Consider the following 21,160-nt stretch of genomic DNA (forward strand, 5'->3'; position numbering starts at 1 on the left):
GCAGTACCACAGCAGACAGCACCACTGTGGCCCCAGGCCTCCCCTGCGTACCATATAGAAACTGGGAGCACTGGATGTAGCCTTCCTCCATCTCCTCACACTTGTCTGCAGCAGTTTCAATGTCGCTTATGGTTGAGGCAAAAATGGCGGCACCACTCTCCACCAGCTGTTTGCAGAGGTGAACGCTGTTACAAGAGGCAGCGCAGTGCAGCGGCGTCCTGGAATAGAGCGTGGGTGAAGGTGCAGGCCTGGCACTGCCTGTCCTGTAGGACGTGGCCCTCAGAGATTTCCCTCTAAGGAATCTCGCGGAAGGCATTCGCCTTTGTGCCACCAAGTCTCAGTGTTGTTTCTTTAAAGGCAGGATTTCCACGAGCCAATTGTTTCAGACCATACATACATTTTGAAAAGGGGGCACAGGGAATGGGTTAAGAAATGACCAATCCACAGATGTTCACGCCACACTGCATGGTGATGTGAATGTACATAACACACTGAAACGCACATTTAAAAATAGCTAAGGTGGGAAATTTTATGTTATGTGTATTTTACCACGATTCAAATACAGCACAATGTCAGCTGTCTGATAGTTCAAAATAACCCCCACAGGAGACCAACACGCCTTGCCCAGCAGCAGAGCTCCCGAAGGCAAACGGAATGAACAATGCGACAACCTACATGCCTGACCCAGGGGGATGCTGAGGCTGCTTTTCACACGGAGCACAGAGTGTGAAGAGTCCATACGGAACATATGAGAAGGGGAAGACGGAATGATTCACAGAATGCTTAGACTGCAGTGTTAATGATGAGGCACAGAAAGAGCATAATCACAGCCACGTTTTTAACAAAATCATCAAGAGAAAAGGCTGGAAAAAAAGGCAAGGAAACCCTGGCAACAGCTGTCTTTCAAGGATGAAATGATGGGTGTTCTTGCTCTAATTCTCTCTTCCGTGCTTCCTAATTGTCTAGAACACGCCTGTTTTCCTTATGCAAAGCAGGGAAAGTAAATCTGTCCACCCCACACTCCTATGGGCCTCACCATCCATCACTATCAGCAGCATTCACGTTGACACCAAAATCCAGCAGGAACTTCACGATGTGATGGTGGCCGGCGCAGACGGCGTTGTGCAGTGGGGTGATCCCTTCGTCGTTGGGCTTGCTGGGATCTTCCACCTAGGACACACGGCCTGTGAGCGCCCATCCCCTCGCCCCCAGCAGCGTGCACGGGTCCCCGGCTGCAGCTCACCTCATAGATGATCCTCTGCACCAGATCGAACTCTCCTTCCAGAGACGCGTCTAGGAGCAGTGCCAGGGGGTTAAACCGGACTCTCAGCCCGTGCCCCGTCCGCTCCGAGTTGGGCTTCTTCAAGTTGGTCCGCTTGCTCTGTTGGGAAGGAAGCACGCTTTCCAGTGAAAGGTGGCCCACTAAAGTCTAAGAACCCACGCCTGCTGGGAAAGAGTGGTGAGAGCTACAGCCCAAAGACAGTGGCTCCGCAAAGCAGCCCTGGAGTGGCAGCAGTAGCAGCACCCAGGTGACCGCCTCAAATAAGGGCCAGGGCCACTCTGCTCACTACAAGGGAGAGCCCTGTCTGAGGCCTGAGTCCCTGGCTCACGCACAGAGGGACACGGCCGTGTTTGAGCTTCTGGCCACTCCTCGGAAGACTCTGTGGGAGGGAGGGTGGCGTGTGACTGCCAAGTAGCTGATGGGAGCCAGCAGCTCGTTCCTGCCCACATGCGACAGGGTTCTTCCTGCTATGGCACCGATCCTAGTGGAGAGAATCCCACTGAGGGTTCCCTGAGATGGCGCCTGGCTCCCCCTCTGCTCCATCAACACTGACCTCCCACCCAGGGCCTTTGTTTAGATGCTTCTTCCCTCATCTCTCTACAGGACCTTCAGGTGCCAGCGACAGCTCCCCTTCCTCAGGAAAGCCTCTGGAGCTCCCTGACCAGCTGTCTGGGAAAGGCTTGGCCACACTGTGCATTTGTGTGGCCGAGCCCCATTTGTCATGCCTTTTCATGCCCCATTTGTCTGTGTGACTGTCCGTCCTCCCTACAAGACGTAACTCAGTGACATCCCTGGTTCCCACTGCTCCCAGCACAGCCTGACCAAGGGAAGGACCCCAGAGGTCCTAGTTGCATGAATGACCAGGAAGGCCAGGCTTTGGTCTAGCAATGACACCCACCGTGGAGGTGGCAGGAGGGTGGCTGGCAGGGGGAAGAGGTGCTGGAGGGACCTGCTCTTCCCCTGGAGATGGGGCCTCAGCCACAGGACTCGGGATCTGCTCCGTGGTGGGGACCGTGGCCACGTTGTTGTTATTGTCCTCTGCCGGCTCGGCAGTTTGGTGGGTGGTTTGGGGACAGATGAGCTCCTCTGGTTCGGGGGAAGGTAACTCATTATCATTGGCATCTGATGACGGGGCAGGCTCAGCGGGGAGTGGGGCTGTGGGCTGGGCAGGGGGGAGCTCTTCCAGGTTTCCATTGGCATTGGTGTTTCCATTGTCCACATCGGCCAAGGTGCCCATGAAGTCCTGGGAGGGGCTGGGCTGGTAGAAAGGGGTGCCCTCCATGCCACCGGCCAGGGTGTTGAAGCGCTGGTACAGCAGCTTCTGGATGTTGGGCCCGCCGGGGCCCTCGGGCTCTGTGATGGAGCTGCGCTTTTTCAGGGGCCGGGGCGCGTTGGCCAGCTTCCTGCGGAGGGCCTCCAGGTCTGCATCACTCTGGTAGCGCAGTGGCGAATGCACGATGGGCGTGAGCTTGGTGGGGCTGAGTGGCCGTGGCAGGCTCTCCACGGTGCTGCCATCTGCGGGGGCGGCGGGGCCATCCTGCTCAGGCTCTTTCTCAGCACTTTCTGAAGATGGCTGAGGCTGTGGTGTGCCCGTGGACAGCGACCCGTGAAGAAACGGCAGCGGCGATGGAGAGGTTGAACCCGAAGGTAAAACGGGCTTACCATACACTGGGGAAGACACAAAGGACAGAGGCAATTTCGACCTCACTACAGAGATCTAGTCACACACACCTATGATTACATCAGAGACAGGCTCCTGCAAAGACACACATATACATCTGCTGCTGTTCTTCAATTCTCATTTCAAATCTCTGAGGAAACCTCCCCCTCCTAGAGCCTCCACTGACTCCTTCTGAAAGGTGCAGTGCCTCTCTAATGTGTCGGTTTTTACATTTGGGTTTCCAGAACTGGAGCTTTTTCAAAAGAAAAAAATAGGGTGCTAACCCGACTTTTCCTGCCGCAGACAAGCCTGCCTGTTTTCTGGCCAAGGAAAAAGACAAAAACCACTAAACATGCATCTGATTCTTGGACTAACTCACATGATGGAGACACATGCGCCTCCTCAGAGCAGGAAGGTTTTACTTGGAGGTCCAGGAGCTCTTGAGAATGGTCTAAGCCTTTCCCACCACAGCCAGAACCCTCCCCACAAGGGAACACTGCACCACCACCTGGGAGGTCCCTGTGCAGGAAGTGACTAGGCACGTCCAGGAATCCCTCAACTGTGAGTCTAGAAGCTGCAGCCAATGCCCAGGAATGTCTAAGAAGGCCCTAGCCTAGACCTGACCCGCGGCCTCCTCCCGTAAGAGTCGGAAACACCATCAGCCTCTGTGGTAGGTGTGGAACTAAGCTACCTTCTCTCAGCTGCCTTCTCAGAACATCTGAGCTCCATAACCCAAACCAAGGCTTTCCTCCCCTCTGGGCTATGGGGAAGGCTCCTACGCAGCAGATGCACCTCCTTAAACTGCCCATGCCCAGGGGTCGGGCTCAGCCGCTACCAGGAGGGCCAGTGGTCAAGGCCACCCTCTACGCACTGGACAGCTCCCGGCACAAGTTACCACGAAACAGAAGGAAAAGAGGAAATTCTTGACATCTCACCCTTCCCGGAGCTGGATTTCCTAAGTAGCACAGGGAGGCGGCTGCTCAGACAGGAAGTCAGAGAACTGTGAGCCATCTGCAAAACGGCCTCCTCCATGCATTCCAGCTTCCATTCCCTTCTGACACTGACACCCAAGGCTGTACTTTTATGTAAGAATTAAATTTAATCCTAAATAGCACGTGGCCCAAACGTAAAGAAATACATTAGTATTTTCTTAATTAAAAGTATAATTTCCTAGCCCCAAGAAAAGGAGAGTATAAACCCACTCTACCTGCTTTAACTGACTTATTTAAGGCGCTGTGTGCTGCCGGCTGGTAATTCTTAGGTGGTGTGGCTTGCTGGAGGTACATGGAGTATATGGAACTTGAATTCACTGTCTGGGGTCCTTTCCTGGGAGACTGTGGCCTTGACCCTTTATCAGCCAGGAAGGGCCTAATGGCCACTGTCAGTGGGAGTTCAGGCTTGCTGTCCCCAGCTGGAAATGCAGGTGGTCCCGCTGGCGGGTACGTGGGACTTGGCGGTACGGAAATCCTCTGCTGAATCTGTTGTGAGGAGCCTGGCTGGGGGGTGTTGCCTGTGGGGGGCAGCAGGGTGGGCCTCTGTCGACTTGGCAGGCCTGCACTGGGCCTGGGCAAGCTGCCTTCCTTCCTCCTTTCCAGGGAGCTTGTCGACCCAGGACCCAGAGGTGTAGGACTTGGGTATGTCCCATAGCTTGGAGGCAGCTGCTTGCCTACACCCGGGATGGGAGGTGGCACTTTACCAATCTCGATGCCCTAAGTTTAGGTGTTAAGAAGAAAAACAAAGTCACCCTTTGAACAGTTAAGAATATTTCCACCCACATTCCCAAGAGAATACACAGTAGAATTTGTAATCCGTCAAATTGGCTGTGACCAGGACTTGGGGCACACTGTTGAGCTCATTGCCTGTCTGCAAAAGTTCTGACTGAAAGGTGTGTGTACTCGTGGGCTGCTCAGGCTCTTAGGGCCCAGTAACCCTCTAGGACTTTGGGTGTTGTCTGGACAATAACAGGATTAACTTGCCTCCTGACAAGTCATACCCTTTAGCTTAGTACTAAGGCAGAAGAGAGCCCTGTTGAAGAGCCCGCTTGTGTTCTGTGGTAAAGGCACAGGCCTACCGGCTTCTCCGTGGGTCCCAGTGCTGAGAAGGGCACAGGCTGGCTGGAGACAGTGCCCTGCTTGACAGACCCCTCCACGCTCGGATCCTTCCAGTCTGCACCGGCCACCTGCACTGGTTTCACGGAAGAGCTAGAATTCTGTTTTAATGTTGGCCAGTTTCCATCATTAGCTTGAAAAGAACACAGAACTTAGGTAAAACTTTTCTCAATGTAGTTGAACCAACCTAAGAATAACACTCTGCCAGAAACAAAAACAGCACTGGGACATCCCATTCTGATGCAGATCCATTAACCGAGTGGTCGACCACCAGCCACATGCACAACTGCTGATCTCCTCCAGCACCCACAGACCCGTGCACAAGAGCAAGGGACGGGCTCTGCTGGCAGCTCACTGCCAACGCCCAAATCGCCTCAAGTGTTACCAGAGACTCACGCCAAACCAAGGCTCCACTGGTGCGGGCCTGGGGCTGCGCCCTATTTCAACACAGGTCAAATCCATTGCATCAGCACCACCAAACAAAATAAGCACTGGCCCTTACTTTTGAAACACTATTTATGAATACAATTACATAGAGCAATAAAAAAGATTTATCTTTTGACTTCATAATAGGTTTGACCTGTAGTACTTTAATTATTGGGATAAAAATTTCTGCCCTCTAAGGTAACTTATGATCACAGGAGGCCCGTGCAGGTTCCCACTGATTTGCGTAGCAGGAGGAGCAGGCTATCATTCTGTTGCAGTGATTAGAAAGCCGGTCATCAACCCCAAGTTTTCAGGAAAGCCACTGAAATGACAGGTTCTTTACAGAGTATTTTCCAAACTGAAAAAGGGTGCAGAAGTATCCCCTTGTAACACAAGGCCCCTCACAGTGGCCGAAAGTCCATTATAACACAGGCTCCTGGTTCTCTTTTACAGGAACAGGTGCTGAACTGAACTAAAGTGTTCAACGCTTCCAGCGCCATCAGCAATATGGGACAGACAGAAATCAGAGGGACTCTTTTAGGCCCTCCTGGCAGGAACAGCACATCCCCTTCCCTTATCCCATCTGCCAGCACAGGCAGGAGGGGATAACTAAGCAGCAGCAGGAAAATCAGTGGTCCTCACAACAACGTCTGAGCCAGAACTCTGGACTCATAGCACATGACGAGGAAGCTTCCCGGCTGCGCTCTGAGCGCCTGGGCAACACAGGGCCCATCAGCCGCAGCCTCACGCAGCTTGCTCCTAAGCCAAACTGAGCCGATGCAGCCGCACCGCACCCCCAGCTGCATACACTGCTGGGCTGTGAACTTATGATGCAGGCTCCAGGCAGCAGCTTCTGAGACGGCTCTAGTCAAGCCCCGTGGGTCCTGGCGAGGCATTCCAAGGCCCCTGGACCCACTGCCGTCTTGCTCCATGTGGCCTGGAGGATGTGTGGCCAGAAACCTGCAGCCTCCCCAAGGACAGGGCCTGTGGTCTCAGGGTCACAGGGAATGTGGCTGTCCAGGTGCTTCAGAAACCACCCAGCAACAACAGGAAGTTTTATGGAAATCAGCCATAGTGGGGACTAAAAAGCAATTTTCTCCTTTCTTCAGAAGAAGGCAAGAGGTATAGAAGGAAAATCATTTTATAGAGGAACAATTATCTTTTAGTATGATTGTAAAACTAAAAGCCTCATAATAAACTCAGAAATATCTTAATTTTGTAAAAACAAACAAAAAACCCTCCAAAACAAAACCCGTGCTACGCCAGCGTCTGTCCCTTGGTGTCACACCCTTTCTAAGGATGGGAGGGTGCACGTGGCCCCCACCCAAACTCCATACCTGTCTGTTGAAGGGACAAATTATGTTTGTGTGGCATCTTTTTCAAATCTAGATGTGATGAGCAGACCTTTGTCAGTTTGGAAAAACAAGTGACAGGTGATTTTGTACATATTAAAGAGGATGCAGCTTCCCACTAAGCTTGTCAGCCAACATACGGTTTACAAATGGGCTTGCAGAGGGCCGCGAGGAGCCATAATTAGGCCCGACGTCGAGGTCTGACACTGTCCATGAGCTGGTCACTCTGGGTTTACTGTGGCCATCTGTGTGACACAGAACCAGGACAGCCAACGGCAAGGGATTAGAGTCCCTGCCAGGAGGTTTCACAGCCCAGCTCCACCTCTGGGCTGAGCTGCTGCCCCCACTCTGAAGGTGAGCACAGGTTCCCCGTGTCCATGACCTTCATCCACAGCAGAGGCTAGGACCAGGGCTTTGTGAAGGCATCTCCTTGCTGCAACCCCTTGAGGCAGCACAGCAGACACCAACAAGGACGGGACACAGGAGACATTCTCACCTTGGGGAGTTTCTCAAAGGAAGTCAGCAGAGAAGTAGCTGGCTGTGCTAATTACCTCCCACTGGAAACAGACAAATATCTACTCCTACCACAGGGTGGTTCAAACTATAAATAACAGCTTAGCAGAGCAACCTGCAGTTAGGGGTTCATGCCAACCCCACACTTTATGTGGCTGCTGAGACACGGCCGTAAGGGATCTGAGTGGGGGCTTGTGGCTCACAAGGGCTGGTGATGCTCTTCTCTTTCGGAGTTCATAACAAGACCCAAGCTCCCCAGTGGGGGCAACAGATGTGTCGCTGTCCCTCCTGGGGGCCAGGCAAGAGAAAATGAAGCAAACAAAGATGAGCACAAATCCACCACAATCCCGAAAAAGGGGCTCGAAACACAGGCCTGATGGCCAGAGAGTAACAGTACTGTTTTCATAAACGAAGGAATGTTTCGATACATCAGGACAGGGATTCCTGATGCTGTGTGTTTCAGGGAAATGTGTCAACCTCAGTCATAAAGAAAGTCTTATTGCAAGGAAGCCCCAACACTTTTAATGCACTGGTTGAGAAACAGACTGTCCATGAACAGCTTGCCCTCTGCTTGGCAGGGGCACCACCCATGGACTACACTGGAGGTCCAAGTCCATCACACAGCACCATTGTGAGGTCAAGACCAAACCAACGATGTGTGGACTTTGATCAATGAGGACAGAGCGCTGTTTGTAGGGGCAGCCCCTCCACTTGGCTGGCTGCAGCCGAGCTGTGGTGAGGCATCCATGCCGGGCCTCAGTGTCCTCAGAGTAAATAAACCTGCAGTAAGAGAGGACACTCGTGGGTCAGTTTTTTTTGTTTTGTTTTGTTTTGTTTTGTTTTGAGATGAAGTTTCACTCTTGTTGCCCAGGCTGAAGCACAGTGGCACGATCTCACTGCAACCTCCGCCTCCCAGGTTCAAGTGATTCTCCCGCCTCAGCATCCTGAGTAGCTGGGATTACAGGTGCACGCCACCACGCCCGGCTAATTTTCGTAGTTTTAGTAAAGACAGGGTTTCACCATGTTGGCCAGGCTGGTCTTGAACTCCTGACCTCAGGTGATCCACCCGCCTTGGCCTCCCAAAGTGCTGGGATTACAGGCGTGAGCCACCGCACCCGGCCCATGGATCAGAGTTTTAATTAATCATTTGTGTTTTGAAAAGCCACAGAGTAGAGACCTCTAGTTCAGTAAAAATAACTTGTTTTCCTTTTAGGATCGTTACCACGGGGGAACACAGCTCTCCAAGCGCCTCACGGGGAGACTGAGCCTGGAGTCTGATGATGTGTGGGGCAGAGCCTCAGGAGCCTGCCCCACCCCCCGCCCCTCCACCGCAGGCCCCATTCCCTGCTCACAAACTCTCCCCCAGGAAGAGGGCCAGGACCACTCACCGGATTTGGATCTTCCATGAGCAGCATTTGAGGCAATACTGAGAGACTGGGGCTTTATGGGGTCCCCCAGCACAGGAAAGCTTCCGGCACTGGGAACCTGGATATAAGGCCCCACAGCAGCGACCCTGCCCGATGTGCTCAGAGGGGACTGTGGTGATGACGTGCCGTTCACACGGTTCAGCTACAAATTGGGAAGAAATGAGAGTCAAGATTCTCCTACATTCAAAGAAGTCCTAAGCCTAGTGCAAGAGACTGCCAGCTCGGACAGAAAGCACTCACTCAGTGGTTGGTTTTTAGGAAGCCTGTCATCTGGAAAGATCAGCATCTAGAAGGGGAGACTGTGGAGAAGGAACTGTAGCTTCCTATGAGCAATTCTCTGACAACACCCACCCATCTGGAGCTGTACACATGAGGAGCTGATGTGAGGGCAGAGCAACTTCCCCGTGATCCACATGCAGCTTCCCTCTTACTCAGGATACTCTTCCTCCCTTGAGTGGGCACAGAGACACTGGTCAAATCCTGGGCTCTGAGCCTGGCTTCAAATCCCCTCTGTGACTTACTCGCTGTGCTGCTTCGGGCAGGTGACTCAGCCTCTGTGCTCACACCCGTGGAGTCGGGATAAGGGCTGTAGCCGGTACTGTCTAAGCCACGTGGGGCACAGTGAGCATGCAAGGCTCTGACCCCCAGCAATGGGCCCAGTTCCCTGAAGGCAGCGCTGCCTTTCTCAGCCAGGACACAGAGCCACAGACAGAGGACACTGTTCACATAACACTGCTCAGGAACAGAGGCGCCTGGAACAGGGATTCTAGAGAACTACTGACTCCTCAAGATCTCAATATAGGCTCTAAATAGGATCCATAACCCCTGTGATTGTAAGATTCTATATGCATGAGGACAGGTCATTTCGGGGTGAGGGGTTATGGCTTTCACAATCGCTCAAAGGTACCTAGGACCTTTGGGTGGAGACGCATCTCTGCAAAAATACTGATTCTTCAAGGCGATCCCTTGAAGTGTAGGTGGAATGAATCTAGCTGTTTGTGATGGACAACTTTACACATCACCTTGGCTAGGTCACGGTAACCGGATATTTGGCCAAATACCAGACAACATGTTGCTGAAAAGGTATTTTCCAGATGAGATTAACTTTTTTTTTTTTTTAATTTCCATAGGTTTTTGGGAAACAGGTGGTGTTTGGTTACATGAGTAAGTTATTTAGTGGTGATTTGTGAGATTTGGTGCACTCTAGCAGTGTACACTGCACACAATTTGTAGTCTTTTATCCCTCACTCCCTTCCCACCCTTTCCCCGAGTCCCCAAAGTCAACTGTGTCATTGTTATGCCTTTGCATCCTCATAGCTTAGCTCCCACTTATGAGTGAGAACATACAATGTTTGGTTTTCCATTCCTGAGTTACTTCACTTAGAATAATAGTCTCCAATCTGGAAGAGATTAACTTTCAAATTGTTAGATTTGAGTAAAGCAGATGACCCTCTAGAAGGTGGGTGGGCCCCATCCAATCAGTGGAATGCCTTAAGAGAAACAGAGAGATGCCCTGAGAAAGCGGGATCCTGCCTAGAGTTGGCCTTCGGACTCCAGCTGCAACATCCCCCCTGGGCCTCCAGGCTGCCGGCTGGCCTCACAGATTCTGGACTTGCCAACGTCCACAATCATGTGAGCCAATTCCTTAAATCACATACACACACACACACACACACACGCACGCGTGCACGCGCACGCTACTGGTTCTCTTTCTCTGGGAAGCCCTGACTACTACGCCATTACTGAGGAGCATATGTAAGCACAGGGAAAGTGCTTGCAGCCTCTCTCTCACATGGCCTCTTTGTTGTTAATCTTGAGAAAAAGGAAAACCAACATCTGAAATCATAAAGTTGTACAAATAAACTACTGATCTTTAAACTCACTGTGTTGTTTTTTTAAAAGGGCAGATTTGTAAATGAGAGACTGTGACATCCACAGAACTGGAAGCTCCCTTCTACGTCTACCACCCTCCACACCCACTCCCCCTAGGCAAAGGCCTTCAAGCCCATGCTGCCTCCTCAGGGCATCTTTCAGAGCAGTAGAGGCTAACAAGAGGACACTATTCTGTCACCAAACTATATGCAGAAGGGAGATGTGGGAAGGGAGTCCTTGCTGGTGGGTCAGGAGAGTGGGTGCTCCATTCTCCTACCACGAGGGCAGAATGCACTCAGCTCTCCATTCAGGCACTGCTCCCCTAATCACTGAGTGCCACAGGTGCGAGAAAGTCAAGTGCCACATCCAGCCAAAGACACAGAGTGCAGGCGCCCCTCCTCCATGCAGGCGGCTCAGTGGTACATGTGCTCACCAATGCACTGTGAGCGGCAGCAAGACTCAGGACTCCCTGCCTGACTACAGAGGGTGGTAAAGGGGTTATAGGCTCTGGGACCAGGGAATAGCTTTCAGATGGTGCAACCAGAATGAAGTAACGACCTGGAAAGACACCCGTGCTGCAGTTAGAAAAAGACAAGGTGAGCAGTGAGACTAGTGTAATTCCTGCAATCCCATTTTCAGTTAAAGTTCTGTACCTTTGTGTCTTTATTAGGGAAAAGACTGGAACCATTAGCAACTATCACCTCTAGAGAACAGGGTGGAAAGGACTTTCACATTTTCCCTTAAATATTTCTGTATTTAAGAGATTTATCTTAAGGAATCGACTCATGTGATTGTGGATGCTGGCAAGTCCAAAATCTTTGATACTGAATTTCAAAGGTTAATAAATACTCATTTTTTCAATGAGCATTTATTCAATGAGTATTTTATCGTATTATTTTTTCAATGAGTATTTATTCAATGAGTATTTTATTGTATTACTTTTTCAATGAGTATTTACTACCTTTAAAATTCAGTATCAAATAAGGATTTTTTAGAAGCATAACCCCTTATATAGCATTTTGGTCAAGAGTTTACAAAATCCTTCCACATGGCTTATTTATAAGAATCCTTACAACAACTCACGGGGCAGGTAGGACAAATCACTTTACAGCAAGAACATGAGGCTACGCAAGTCAAAGAATTTGCTCAAACTGGCACAGCTTAAAATGGCAGAGTGCGGACCGTGACAGATGCTGTGACTCCAGAGCCAACAGCATCCCCCAGTGAAGAGGAGACAGAAACACATGGGGAGGAAGGAAGGCCAGGACACTGAGAGCAAGGCTGCAGGCTGAGGATGGTTCTGCCTCCACACACCAGGAAATAAATGAGTCACTGGGAGAAGGAACTTTGTTCTGTCATTTTTGATGGTTTATGGCCTATTTATGTTTTATCAGTTATGGTGGATGGGGGAGCATACTGCTACTTACAGAAGATGGGCAATGCTTGGATAAACTATCTTTAGTAGTTTATCTCACAAAAACTTTTTCACATGCCTGAATTTTTTTCCCATAGAGACGTTCACGCAGTTCACTGATTCGCTTGTCCATCATGGCCACCTCCATGTTGCGCTTATTTAAGAGTTCCTTCTGCTGCTGAAGTTTTGAATTTTGTTCCTGGTTAAGCTGGTTACGAATCTACAAACCACAAAATACAACTTTTATGATTTGCGTTAATTAAAAGTCAAATTCTCATTGCCAGGGAGATTAAAAAAGAAAAAGTAGCATTAAGTTCTCATGTATATTTACATGCATGCACTGCCACCTTGTGTGGAATATTTCACAGGTACAGCAGAGATGAGCCAGGACAGCGTTCTCATGGAACAAAGAAAGAGCAAACATCTGTAAGCATCTTCTTCAAAGCACACGAAATGACTAGTGCCAATGATGATTACAGGAGACTGAGTGCGGTGTTTGGGACTCTCAGAAACTAAAGGATGCTCTGCTCCACCCCATGGAGCTGCTTCAGGCCTGAGCCCACCGCATGATGCACCTTACTGTGGAGGCAGCAGGAAATTCAAAAAGGACCAAAAAGGATGGCCTGAGTCACCAAGTGAAGCACCTTTACATCATTTTAGTGGCTTGCAACCAGCATTTTAAAGAAATGAACCAGGACAGAACAGAAAATATCAGAGTGTACTTCCCATAGTAAGAGTTGTCTTAAACTTTCGGATGCCCACAGCACTAGTGCATACACACTTCCATGTGTATACTCAACAGGACGTAAAATGTACTTTTAAAAACTGGATTGCAGGCCGGGTGCAGTGGCTCACGCCTGTAATCCCAGCACTCTGGGAGGCCGAGGTGGGTGGATCACCTGAGGTCAAGAGTTCAAGACCAGCCTGGCTAACATGGTAAAACCCTGTCTCTACTAAAAATACAAAAATTAGCCGGGTGTGGTGGCATGCGCCTATAATCCCAGCTACTCGGGAGGCTGAGGCAGGAGAATTGCTTGAAACCAGGAGGCGGTGTTTGCAGTGAGCTGAGATTGCCCCACTGCACTCCAGCCTGGGTGACAGAGGCAGACTCTGTCTCGAAAAACAAACAAACAAAAAACAACAATAAAAACTGGGTTGCAGGCTGGGCGCAGTGGCTCACGCCTATAATCCCAATACTTTGGGAGGCCAAGGTAGGCAGATCACGAGGTCAGGAGTTCGAGACCAGCCTGGCCAACATGGTGAAACTCCGTCTCTAATAAAAATACAAAAATTAGCCAGGTATGGTGGCGGGTGCCTGTAATCCCAGCTACTGGGGAGGCTGAGGCAGGAGAATCGCTTGAACCCTGGAGGCAGAGGTTGCAGTGAACCGAGATCGTGCCACTGCACTCCAGCCTTGGACTCTGTCTCAAAAAAAAGAAAAACAAAACAACATCAACAAAAACAAACAAATAAAAACCTGGATTGCAGTCCAAAAAGTTGGAAATAAATGACATCCTTATATTACACTCATCGCATTTCACCAAAAAATCCTTAAAACGCTGCACTTTTAACAATCGCTTAAAATGTAGAAGTCATGAAACCTTATAATAGTGTAGTACTTCTATGCATTTATGTTAAAGAACTTAACAGCAACCACAAGTGATTTTACTCTATGTAGTTAAATACCCTCATTTCATAAAATGATATAATATTTTTTATAGCAAGTGCTAATAAAGCAGCAAGACCTATTTCTGGCTTGAAAAATCGCCTGCTGAATGACAACTTCTGAGACATGAAAATCTTAAGGATTGTTAAGGACTGAATGTGTCCCCCAAAATCTCTATGTTGAAGCCCTAACCCCATTGTAATGGTGTCTGGAGGCAGGGTCTTTAGGAGGTAATTAGGTTTAAGCGAGGTCATGAGAGTGGGGCCCCCCATGATGAAGTTCACGGAGAGAGACTACAACTCTCTCTCCACTACGTGGGGACACAGCGAGAAGGCGGCTCTCTGCAAGCCAGGGAGTGAACATTCACTGGGAACTGAATTTGCTGGCACCTTGATCTTGGACTTCCAGCCTCCAGAACGGTGGGAAATAAATGTCTATAGTTTAAGCCATCCAGCCTATGATATTTTGTTATAGCAGTCTGAGCTAAGACAAAGATTTAACAATAGGCACCTAGCTCATCAAAAGAGTTTACACAAAGTCCTTAAAATATCACCCTAATTCTTTACTGGATTATTATCTGCTAATTGAATTATTTTGTGCTGAAAACATCCTAAGTGAAAGAAGCCGGTCACAAAGGACCGCATACAGGGTGTGTTTTGGTTAATATCCTTTAACCAAAATGCTGGGGACCTGGAGCATTTCAGATGTTGGATTCATTCAGATTTTTAAATATTTATGTTATATTTACCTGTTTAGCATCTTTCCTAATCTGGAAATCCAAAATCCAAAATGCTCCAATGAGCATGTATTTCCTTTGCATGCCACGCTGGAGCTCAGGAAGTTTCAGATTTGAAGCATTTTAGATTATCGGATTAAGGATGCTCAACCTGTACTGCATGATTCCATTCATATGAAACGTCCAGAATAGGCAAATCTACAGAGACAGAAAGTAGATCTGTGGCTGCCAGGCTCTGGAGGGTATGGAGGTTGTGGGGTGATGGCTAAGAGGTGCGGGCCTTTTTTTTTGGGTGATAAAAATGTTCTAAAATTAACTGTGGTGGTGGATGTAACTGACAAGTCGGTGAAGGTACTGAAGCCACTGAATTGTATCCTTGAAATGGATGAATTGTACGCTGTGTGAATTATATCCTTTTTTTTTTTTTTTTGAGACAGAGTCTCACTCTGTCACCCAGGCTGGAGTGCAGTGGCGCAATCTTGGCTTACTGCAGCCTCTGCCTCCCGGGTTCAAGTGATTCTTCTGCCTCAGCCTCCCAAGTGGCTGAGACTACAGGCATGCGCCACCACACCCAGCTAATTTTTCTATTTTTAGTAGAGACGGGGTTTCACCATATTGGCCAGGCTGGTCTCAAACTCCTGATCTTGTGATCTGCCCGCCTCGGCTTCCCAAAGTGCTGGGATTATAGGCGTGAGCTACCGCACCCGGCCTATCCCAAGTCATTTAAAAAATTATTTTGTACTGAATATATCTTGTGCCTACTATTAAATTAGAATCTACTAATTTGTTTCCACTTCCTAAGGTTTCCAACCCATGCTAATGAAAGATAGAAAGATGAGAATGTTTTAATACAACCATTGCCAGACCCAGGAGTTACCTGTAGTTCTTGGTACAGTCTTTTTAATTCCACCGCCGCTGGTCCCGTCAATTTGCCATTGTAAGACTGGAACCCATTCAGTTTTCCTTTCTTTAAATCTTCCAATTGCTGACTAAGCTGATCGACCCTTAAAATTGCAGTCTGTACTTCCTGCTTCTTTTCCTGGAACATGGCACTGAACCTTTCTATTTCAGCAGCTATAATTGACCACACAAGAAAAGAATAAAAGATTTAGTTGATCCTTTTTTTTTTTTCATTTCTATACACTGAACTTAATTCTAGTATCATTTAGTGCCAGACCGTGGAGAAAGCTGTGATATGCAGAATCCACAACACATTTCAAAAAGCCTTTGGGACACATGTATCTGATTACTCATAAAGCAAACAATTATATTTGCATTAATTCCCGACTATTCTTTAGGGTAATCAGTCCATAAGCTAGTTTGTTCAAGTGACTTAGAAATCTCTGAGACCAAAGGTTTTGTGAAGGCAGGGCCATCCAAGCCTCTCTCGTGCATCACTGTGACTTAAAGTAGGCACAGACTGAACCAATGAATAAAATAAGAGTTCATACAGAAAAAAAGTGAGCATCAGCATAACTTATCTTAATGCATGGATACAAGTTAAGTTATTCAAGAAAAACAGACCCTCTGAATGAGTAAGTCTTGGAGCGCCCCACCCTAATCCAAAGGGCCGCTGGTACCAACGTAACAAGAGGATCTTTCTACTGCGTCTGAGGGCCGCAAGAGATCTTTTTATTTTTTTTTGAGACAGGGTCTCATTGTCATTCAGGCTGGGGAGCACTGGCCGGATCATGGCTTACTGCAGCCTTGACCTCCCAGGCTCAAGCAATCCTCCCACCTCAGCCTCTCAAGTAGCTGGGACTACACAATTTTAAGATCACTTAACCTAACCCACCCATCCTTTTAGATGCAAATAACAGAGCAAAACTTGAGCACACTTGCTATTTAGTCCTGTGAATTTGTGACTGAATTGTCAGGCAGTTAGACTATGTTTCACTGGATCTGGGCCTGGTGAGAGTGGTGTCGAGGGGGTGTTGCAGGCACGTACACAGATTGCCGTTCATGATTTTGCTGTAGTCGACTTGTCCTCTCATGGCACGAATTTTCTTCAGCTTGTTCTCCTGGGCTTCAACTCGTTCTTTCAATTTCTGAAGCTTTTCATTTTCAGAAATAGACTGCTGCTGACGGCGCTCCTGTTGCTTTAGAAAATGTAAACGCTGTTCCTAACAAAAGAAAGAAAAATGTAACTTTGAAAATTGAAGGCTGGGTGCGGTGGCTCACATCTGTAATTCCAGCACTTTGAGAGGCTGAGGTAGGTGGATCACCTGAGGTCAGGAGTTCGAGACCAGCCTGGCCAACATGGTGAAACCCTGTCTCTACTAAAAATACACAAAGTAACTGGGCGTGGTGTGCGCCTGTAGTCCCAGCTACTTGGGAGGCTGAGGCAGAAGAATCGCTTGAAACCAGGAGATGGAGGTTGCAGTGAGCTGAGATCGTGCCACTGCACTCCAGCCTGGGTGCCAGAGTGAGACTCAGTCTCAAAAAAAAAAAAAAAAAAATTGAAACTTATGATTACTTTTATATACTCAAAAAGAAAAATGTGAGAGTATTCTACAGTATCACTCATCTTAAAGAATACTAAAACACTAGAGGAATCTTATATCAGACCATACAAAACTGAAATTACTGGGCGTACCTAAGTATGAAATAGTAAGAGCTGGGGGATTTTTAAGAGAGAGGGTTTTCTTTTTCTTCTTTTTTTTTTCTTTTGAGACGGAGTCTCGCTCTGTCGCCCAAGCTGGAGTGCAGTGGTGCTGTCTCGGCTCACTGCAAGCTCTGCCTCCCGGGTTCACACCATTCTCCTGACTCAGCCTACCGAGTAGCTGGGACTACAGGCGCCCACCACCATGCCCAGCTAATTTTTTTGTATTTTTTTAGTAGAGACAGGGTTTCACCGTGTTAGCCAGGATGGTCTCGATCTCCTGACCTCGTGATCCGCCCGCCTCAGCCTCCCAAAGTGCTGGGATTGCAGGCGTGAGCCACCGCGCCCGGTGAGAGAGGGTTTTCTTATGTACACTCATCTACACCAGTTAATATAAGCGCTTCTGCAGAAAACCTTCCAGCAGGAGAACATGCACTAACACAGTCTCCTCTTCACTCTATCACATCCGTGATGTTCCAGTGAGCCTTACTTTCCTGGTGCAAGTAATACATTTCCTGCTGCTACAAAGTGGCTTCCAAGAATCTAATTCATTTCCTAAAGGAAATGAACACTGACCAGCAGAGAATTTTACACTGAAAAGAGATAAAGGTGATCAGTAAGGAGATAAATCTTCAATTTGTTGTGATACTGAACAATCAAGGAAGTGTCTGCTTCTTCAGGATTATTTTCTTCAATAAGGAAACATTTTAGAGTCAAACAATACCAGAACAATCTAAAAATAACAATATATGCAACATTCTTCAATAGGGTTTTCCCTATTAATGTCAAAACATACCTTAAAGAGTCAACATTAAGTATTCATGATCCCATATGTATGCATAAAATACACCTACATAGGGAGAGGTTTAAGGTGTGATTATGAAGGCACTACATACTACACTCTAAGGTAAAACAATATGTGCTTAAATATTTAAGATGTAGCATTAACTTGTGATTCACATTACTGAAAATATCTACAACTATTTTGAACAGCAATACTCTTGGATCAATATTTGGAAAAAAATAAAAAGCAGAATTAGAAAATTTTTACAATGACATAATACTATGTATATTTTATCTTAGAAATCTTATTAATGGGATAAAGTACTTTCCAACTGAACTTAACTTTTAATCATTTTCTCATAAATCCAATAAATATTGAGACAACTTTTTAAAACAAGTCCAACCCAAATTATTATTTACATAAAAGTGGATAGTACAATGAAGTATACAGTCATTCAATAAATTTTTAAAAATCAGATTGGACATTTTAGTCATAAAGAAAATCTCTCTACAGAAGAAAGCAATAAGAACCTAGTTGGTAATGTTTAAATGTTATCTTTAAAGCCAGTTTGGAATTTTTTTTTTTTTTTTTCATTTTGAGACAGAGCCTTGCTCTGTCACCCAGGCTGCAGTGCAATGGCGCGATCTCAGCTCACTGCAACCTCCACCGCCCGGCTTCAAGCGATTCTCCTGCTCAGCCTGAGTGGCTGGGATTACAGGCGTTAGCCACTACATCTGGCTAATTTTTGTATTTTTAGTATAGACAGGGTTTCACCATGTTGGCCAGGCTGGTCTCAAACTCCTGACCTCAGATGATCCACCTGCCTCGGCCTCCCAAAGTGCTGGGATTACAGGTATAAGCCACCACGCCCGGCCAGTTTCAGAATATTTTAAGATCATTTACAACATGAATCATTTCCAGCAGGCATGTGTGATACATCTGATGTTTCAATTAAATATGACTAAACCATTACTTAGAAAGATTCGAGTTTCAATAACCAGTGTAGAACTCAGTATATATAATAAGCATTATCTATACCCCGCACTGTAATAAACCAAACAAGTCCAGCCTAGAGTAGCACATGGGGAAGCCCCGTTAACCACCTGTCATTGTCTTCGTGGCCCTGATCAGTGTTTTCATCACGGATTGCTGCTTTCTTCTTGAACATTAATACCAATGACACAGCCAAGAACATACCCAGAGGCAAAAGGAGATAACAAAAGCACCCTTTCTTCCCGATTTCTTTGTTTTTTTTTCTTTTGAGATGGAGTCTCGCTCTGTTGCTCAGGCTGGAGTGCAGTGGCACAATCTCGGCTCACTGCAAGCTCTGCCTCCTGGGTTCACACCATTCTCCCGCCTCAGCCTCCCGAGTAGCTGGGACTACAGGCGCCTGCCACCATGCCCGGGTAATTTTTTTAAATATTTTTAGTAGAGACAGAGTTTCACCATGTTAGCCAGGATGGCCTCAATCTCCTGACCTTGTGAGCCGCCCGCTTTGGCCTCCCAAAGTGCTGGGATTACAGGAGTGAGCCACTGCACCCAGCCTTTTTTTTTTTTTTAAATACAGGGTCTCACTTAGTCTGTCACCCAGGCTGGAATGCAGTGGCATGATCTTGGCTCACTGCAACCAACTCCTGGGCTCAAGTGATCCTCCTGCCTTAACCTCCCATGTAGCTGGGACCACAGCCACATGCCACCATGCCTGACTAATTTTTACTTTTTGTAGAGACAGGGTCTCACTATGTTTCCCAGGCTGGTCCTGAACTCCTGGGCTCCAGCAATCCTCCTGCCTTGGCCTCCCAGAGTGCTGGGATTACAGGCAGGAGCCACTGTGCCTGGCCCCTTTCCAAATTTTATCTATGATTTTAATAAGGTCATCAGTTTCCTGTTTGGGGTGTCTATTGTATGTGTCAAAGGTGAGATGCTCTTGTTCTGATAGCTTCCCAACTTCCAGAAACTACAGTATGCATATATTATTATGGAAGTGATAACAAAGAGAGAAAGACTGCATTTAGCACTCCTATGGCATGGTCCTATTTTATAAGCGTTACCCAAGAATATATTAACCCCAGTCTAAAATGATGGTTAAAGAAGGTACTTTTTGAACAATGTTTCAATACCTCTTTTTATAACTTACCTTGGCAACCAACATCTGCTGCTGATTTTCAATCTGCTGCTGTTGCCTAGCTGCCATATCTTGGAGCTCTGAGAGGGTAAGTTCAACACGTGGATTCCCAACCTAAACAAAAAGCACTTATTTTGGAACATAAGTTTATCTGCATAATTGTCTGTCTCTAGTGTCAAAACTCACACATATCAGGACTTTAGCTAGGATCCCTAGTAGTGAGGAGAGTACCAACTAGTTTATTTTCTTGTAAGAACTTTTCCTAATTGTTGACTGCTTTTATGAAATATAAATAACTGTTTTTCTAATGCATAAACATCAGATACTGTATTTAGTAAGGGCTCAAGTTTAAGCAAACATTTGCAAATGTGTATTATGAGTGACATTCCTCCTTCTGGAATGACAATTTAGTAGGTATATTTGAGCAAATGGGGCTGTCAAATGTTTAAGGATACACAACCAAAAATATAAATATGCAGGTAACGCCTAAGAACAAATGTCATCTCACTATCACCTGATCTCAGGAAATGAAAATACGTAACAGATTCTAATATATGAATAACTCACTAAAAACACCATATGCATGACTTACATGAAGAACACATCATCCGAGAGAATTACATATGTGAAATCAACATGCAAAGTAACATCTAGATGAATGCAGTTGGCTGTTTCTCCATTCTCCAATCTCTGTCAATGATGCCCTGAACTAAACACTTTACATATATGACCCATTTCGGCCTCAGAATGACCAATGAGGTGGGTACTGTTACATCCCTGTTTTACAGATAAGAAAACAAGCACAGGGCAGTCAGCTTGTGAGGCAGAGCAGAGACACAGAGTCCATGTTCTCGACTGTTCCTCACAGTTCATTACTTACTAAGCCCACACCACGTGCACTGTGTACTGTGACAGACATGCTATGAGCATTGTGCCATATGCTCTTCAAAACAAATCTACATGGGGTTGTGGGGGTTATGTGAGCCCCCACTCTGGGTGAGGAGCTATGGGGGTGAGGGGAAGGAGCATGCCTAGAGGCACGCAGCTCATTAAAGCCCTAGAGCTCCATTCTCACAAGCCCATCTCCAAACCCTTCAGATCTGAGCAGGGAGGCCACACAGTTCCTCCTCAAGCTCCCACGTTCTACTTCTAGGTTCATATATACTCTTAGGATACCTTCACCTTCTGCCACC

The 21,160-nt window shown here is 47.3% G+C and overlaps 1 protein-coding gene across 20 annotated transcripts in view; it reads right to left on the minus strand.

Annotated features, from left to right (window-relative positions):
• Positions 1 to 21,160, minus strand: part of PPP1R13B (protein phosphatase 1 regulatory subunit 13B) — a 110,290-nt gene that overhangs the window by 3,889 nt on the left and 85,241 nt on the right. For 9 of the 20 annotated variants that reach the window (XM_054665824.2, XM_510191.9, XM_054665830.2 and 6 more), the window contains 11 exons: positions 19,980 to 20,081; positions 16,405 to 16,579; positions 15,334 to 15,530; positions 12,134 to 12,274; positions 8,730 to 8,910; positions 5,014 to 5,183; positions 4,150 to 4,651; positions 2,181 to 2,950; positions 1,244 to 1,381; positions 1,037 to 1,170; positions 52 to 218 (listed from right to left, as the gene is read on the minus strand). In XM_054665824.2, coding sequence (XP_054521799.1) covers positions 52 to 218; positions 1,037 to 1,170; positions 1,244 to 1,381; positions 2,181 to 2,950; positions 4,150 to 4,651; positions 5,014 to 5,183; positions 8,730 to 8,910; positions 12,134 to 12,274; positions 15,334 to 15,530; positions 16,405 to 16,579; positions 19,980 to 20,081 — 2,677 coding nt within the window. Of the gene's footprint in view, positions 1 to 51; positions 219 to 1,036; positions 1,171 to 1,243; positions 1,382 to 2,180; positions 2,951 to 4,149; positions 4,652 to 5,013; positions 5,184 to 6,968; positions 7,074 to 8,729; positions 8,911 to 12,133; positions 12,275 to 15,333; positions 15,531 to 16,404; positions 16,580 to 19,979; positions 20,082 to 21,160 lie in introns of all 20 variants that reach the window. The other 11 variants (XM_054665827.2, XM_054665825.2, XM_009428562.5 and 8 more) reach the window with 4 other exon arrangements.

The sequence above is a fragment of the Pan troglodytes genome, chromosome 15, assembly GCF_028858775.2.
Source record: "Pan troglodytes isolate AG18354 chromosome 15, NHGRI_mPanTro3-v2.0_pri, whole genome shotgun sequence".
In the NCBI taxonomy this organism is placed as follows: Eukaryota; Metazoa; Chordata; class Mammalia; order Primates; family Hominidae; genus Pan; species Pan troglodytes.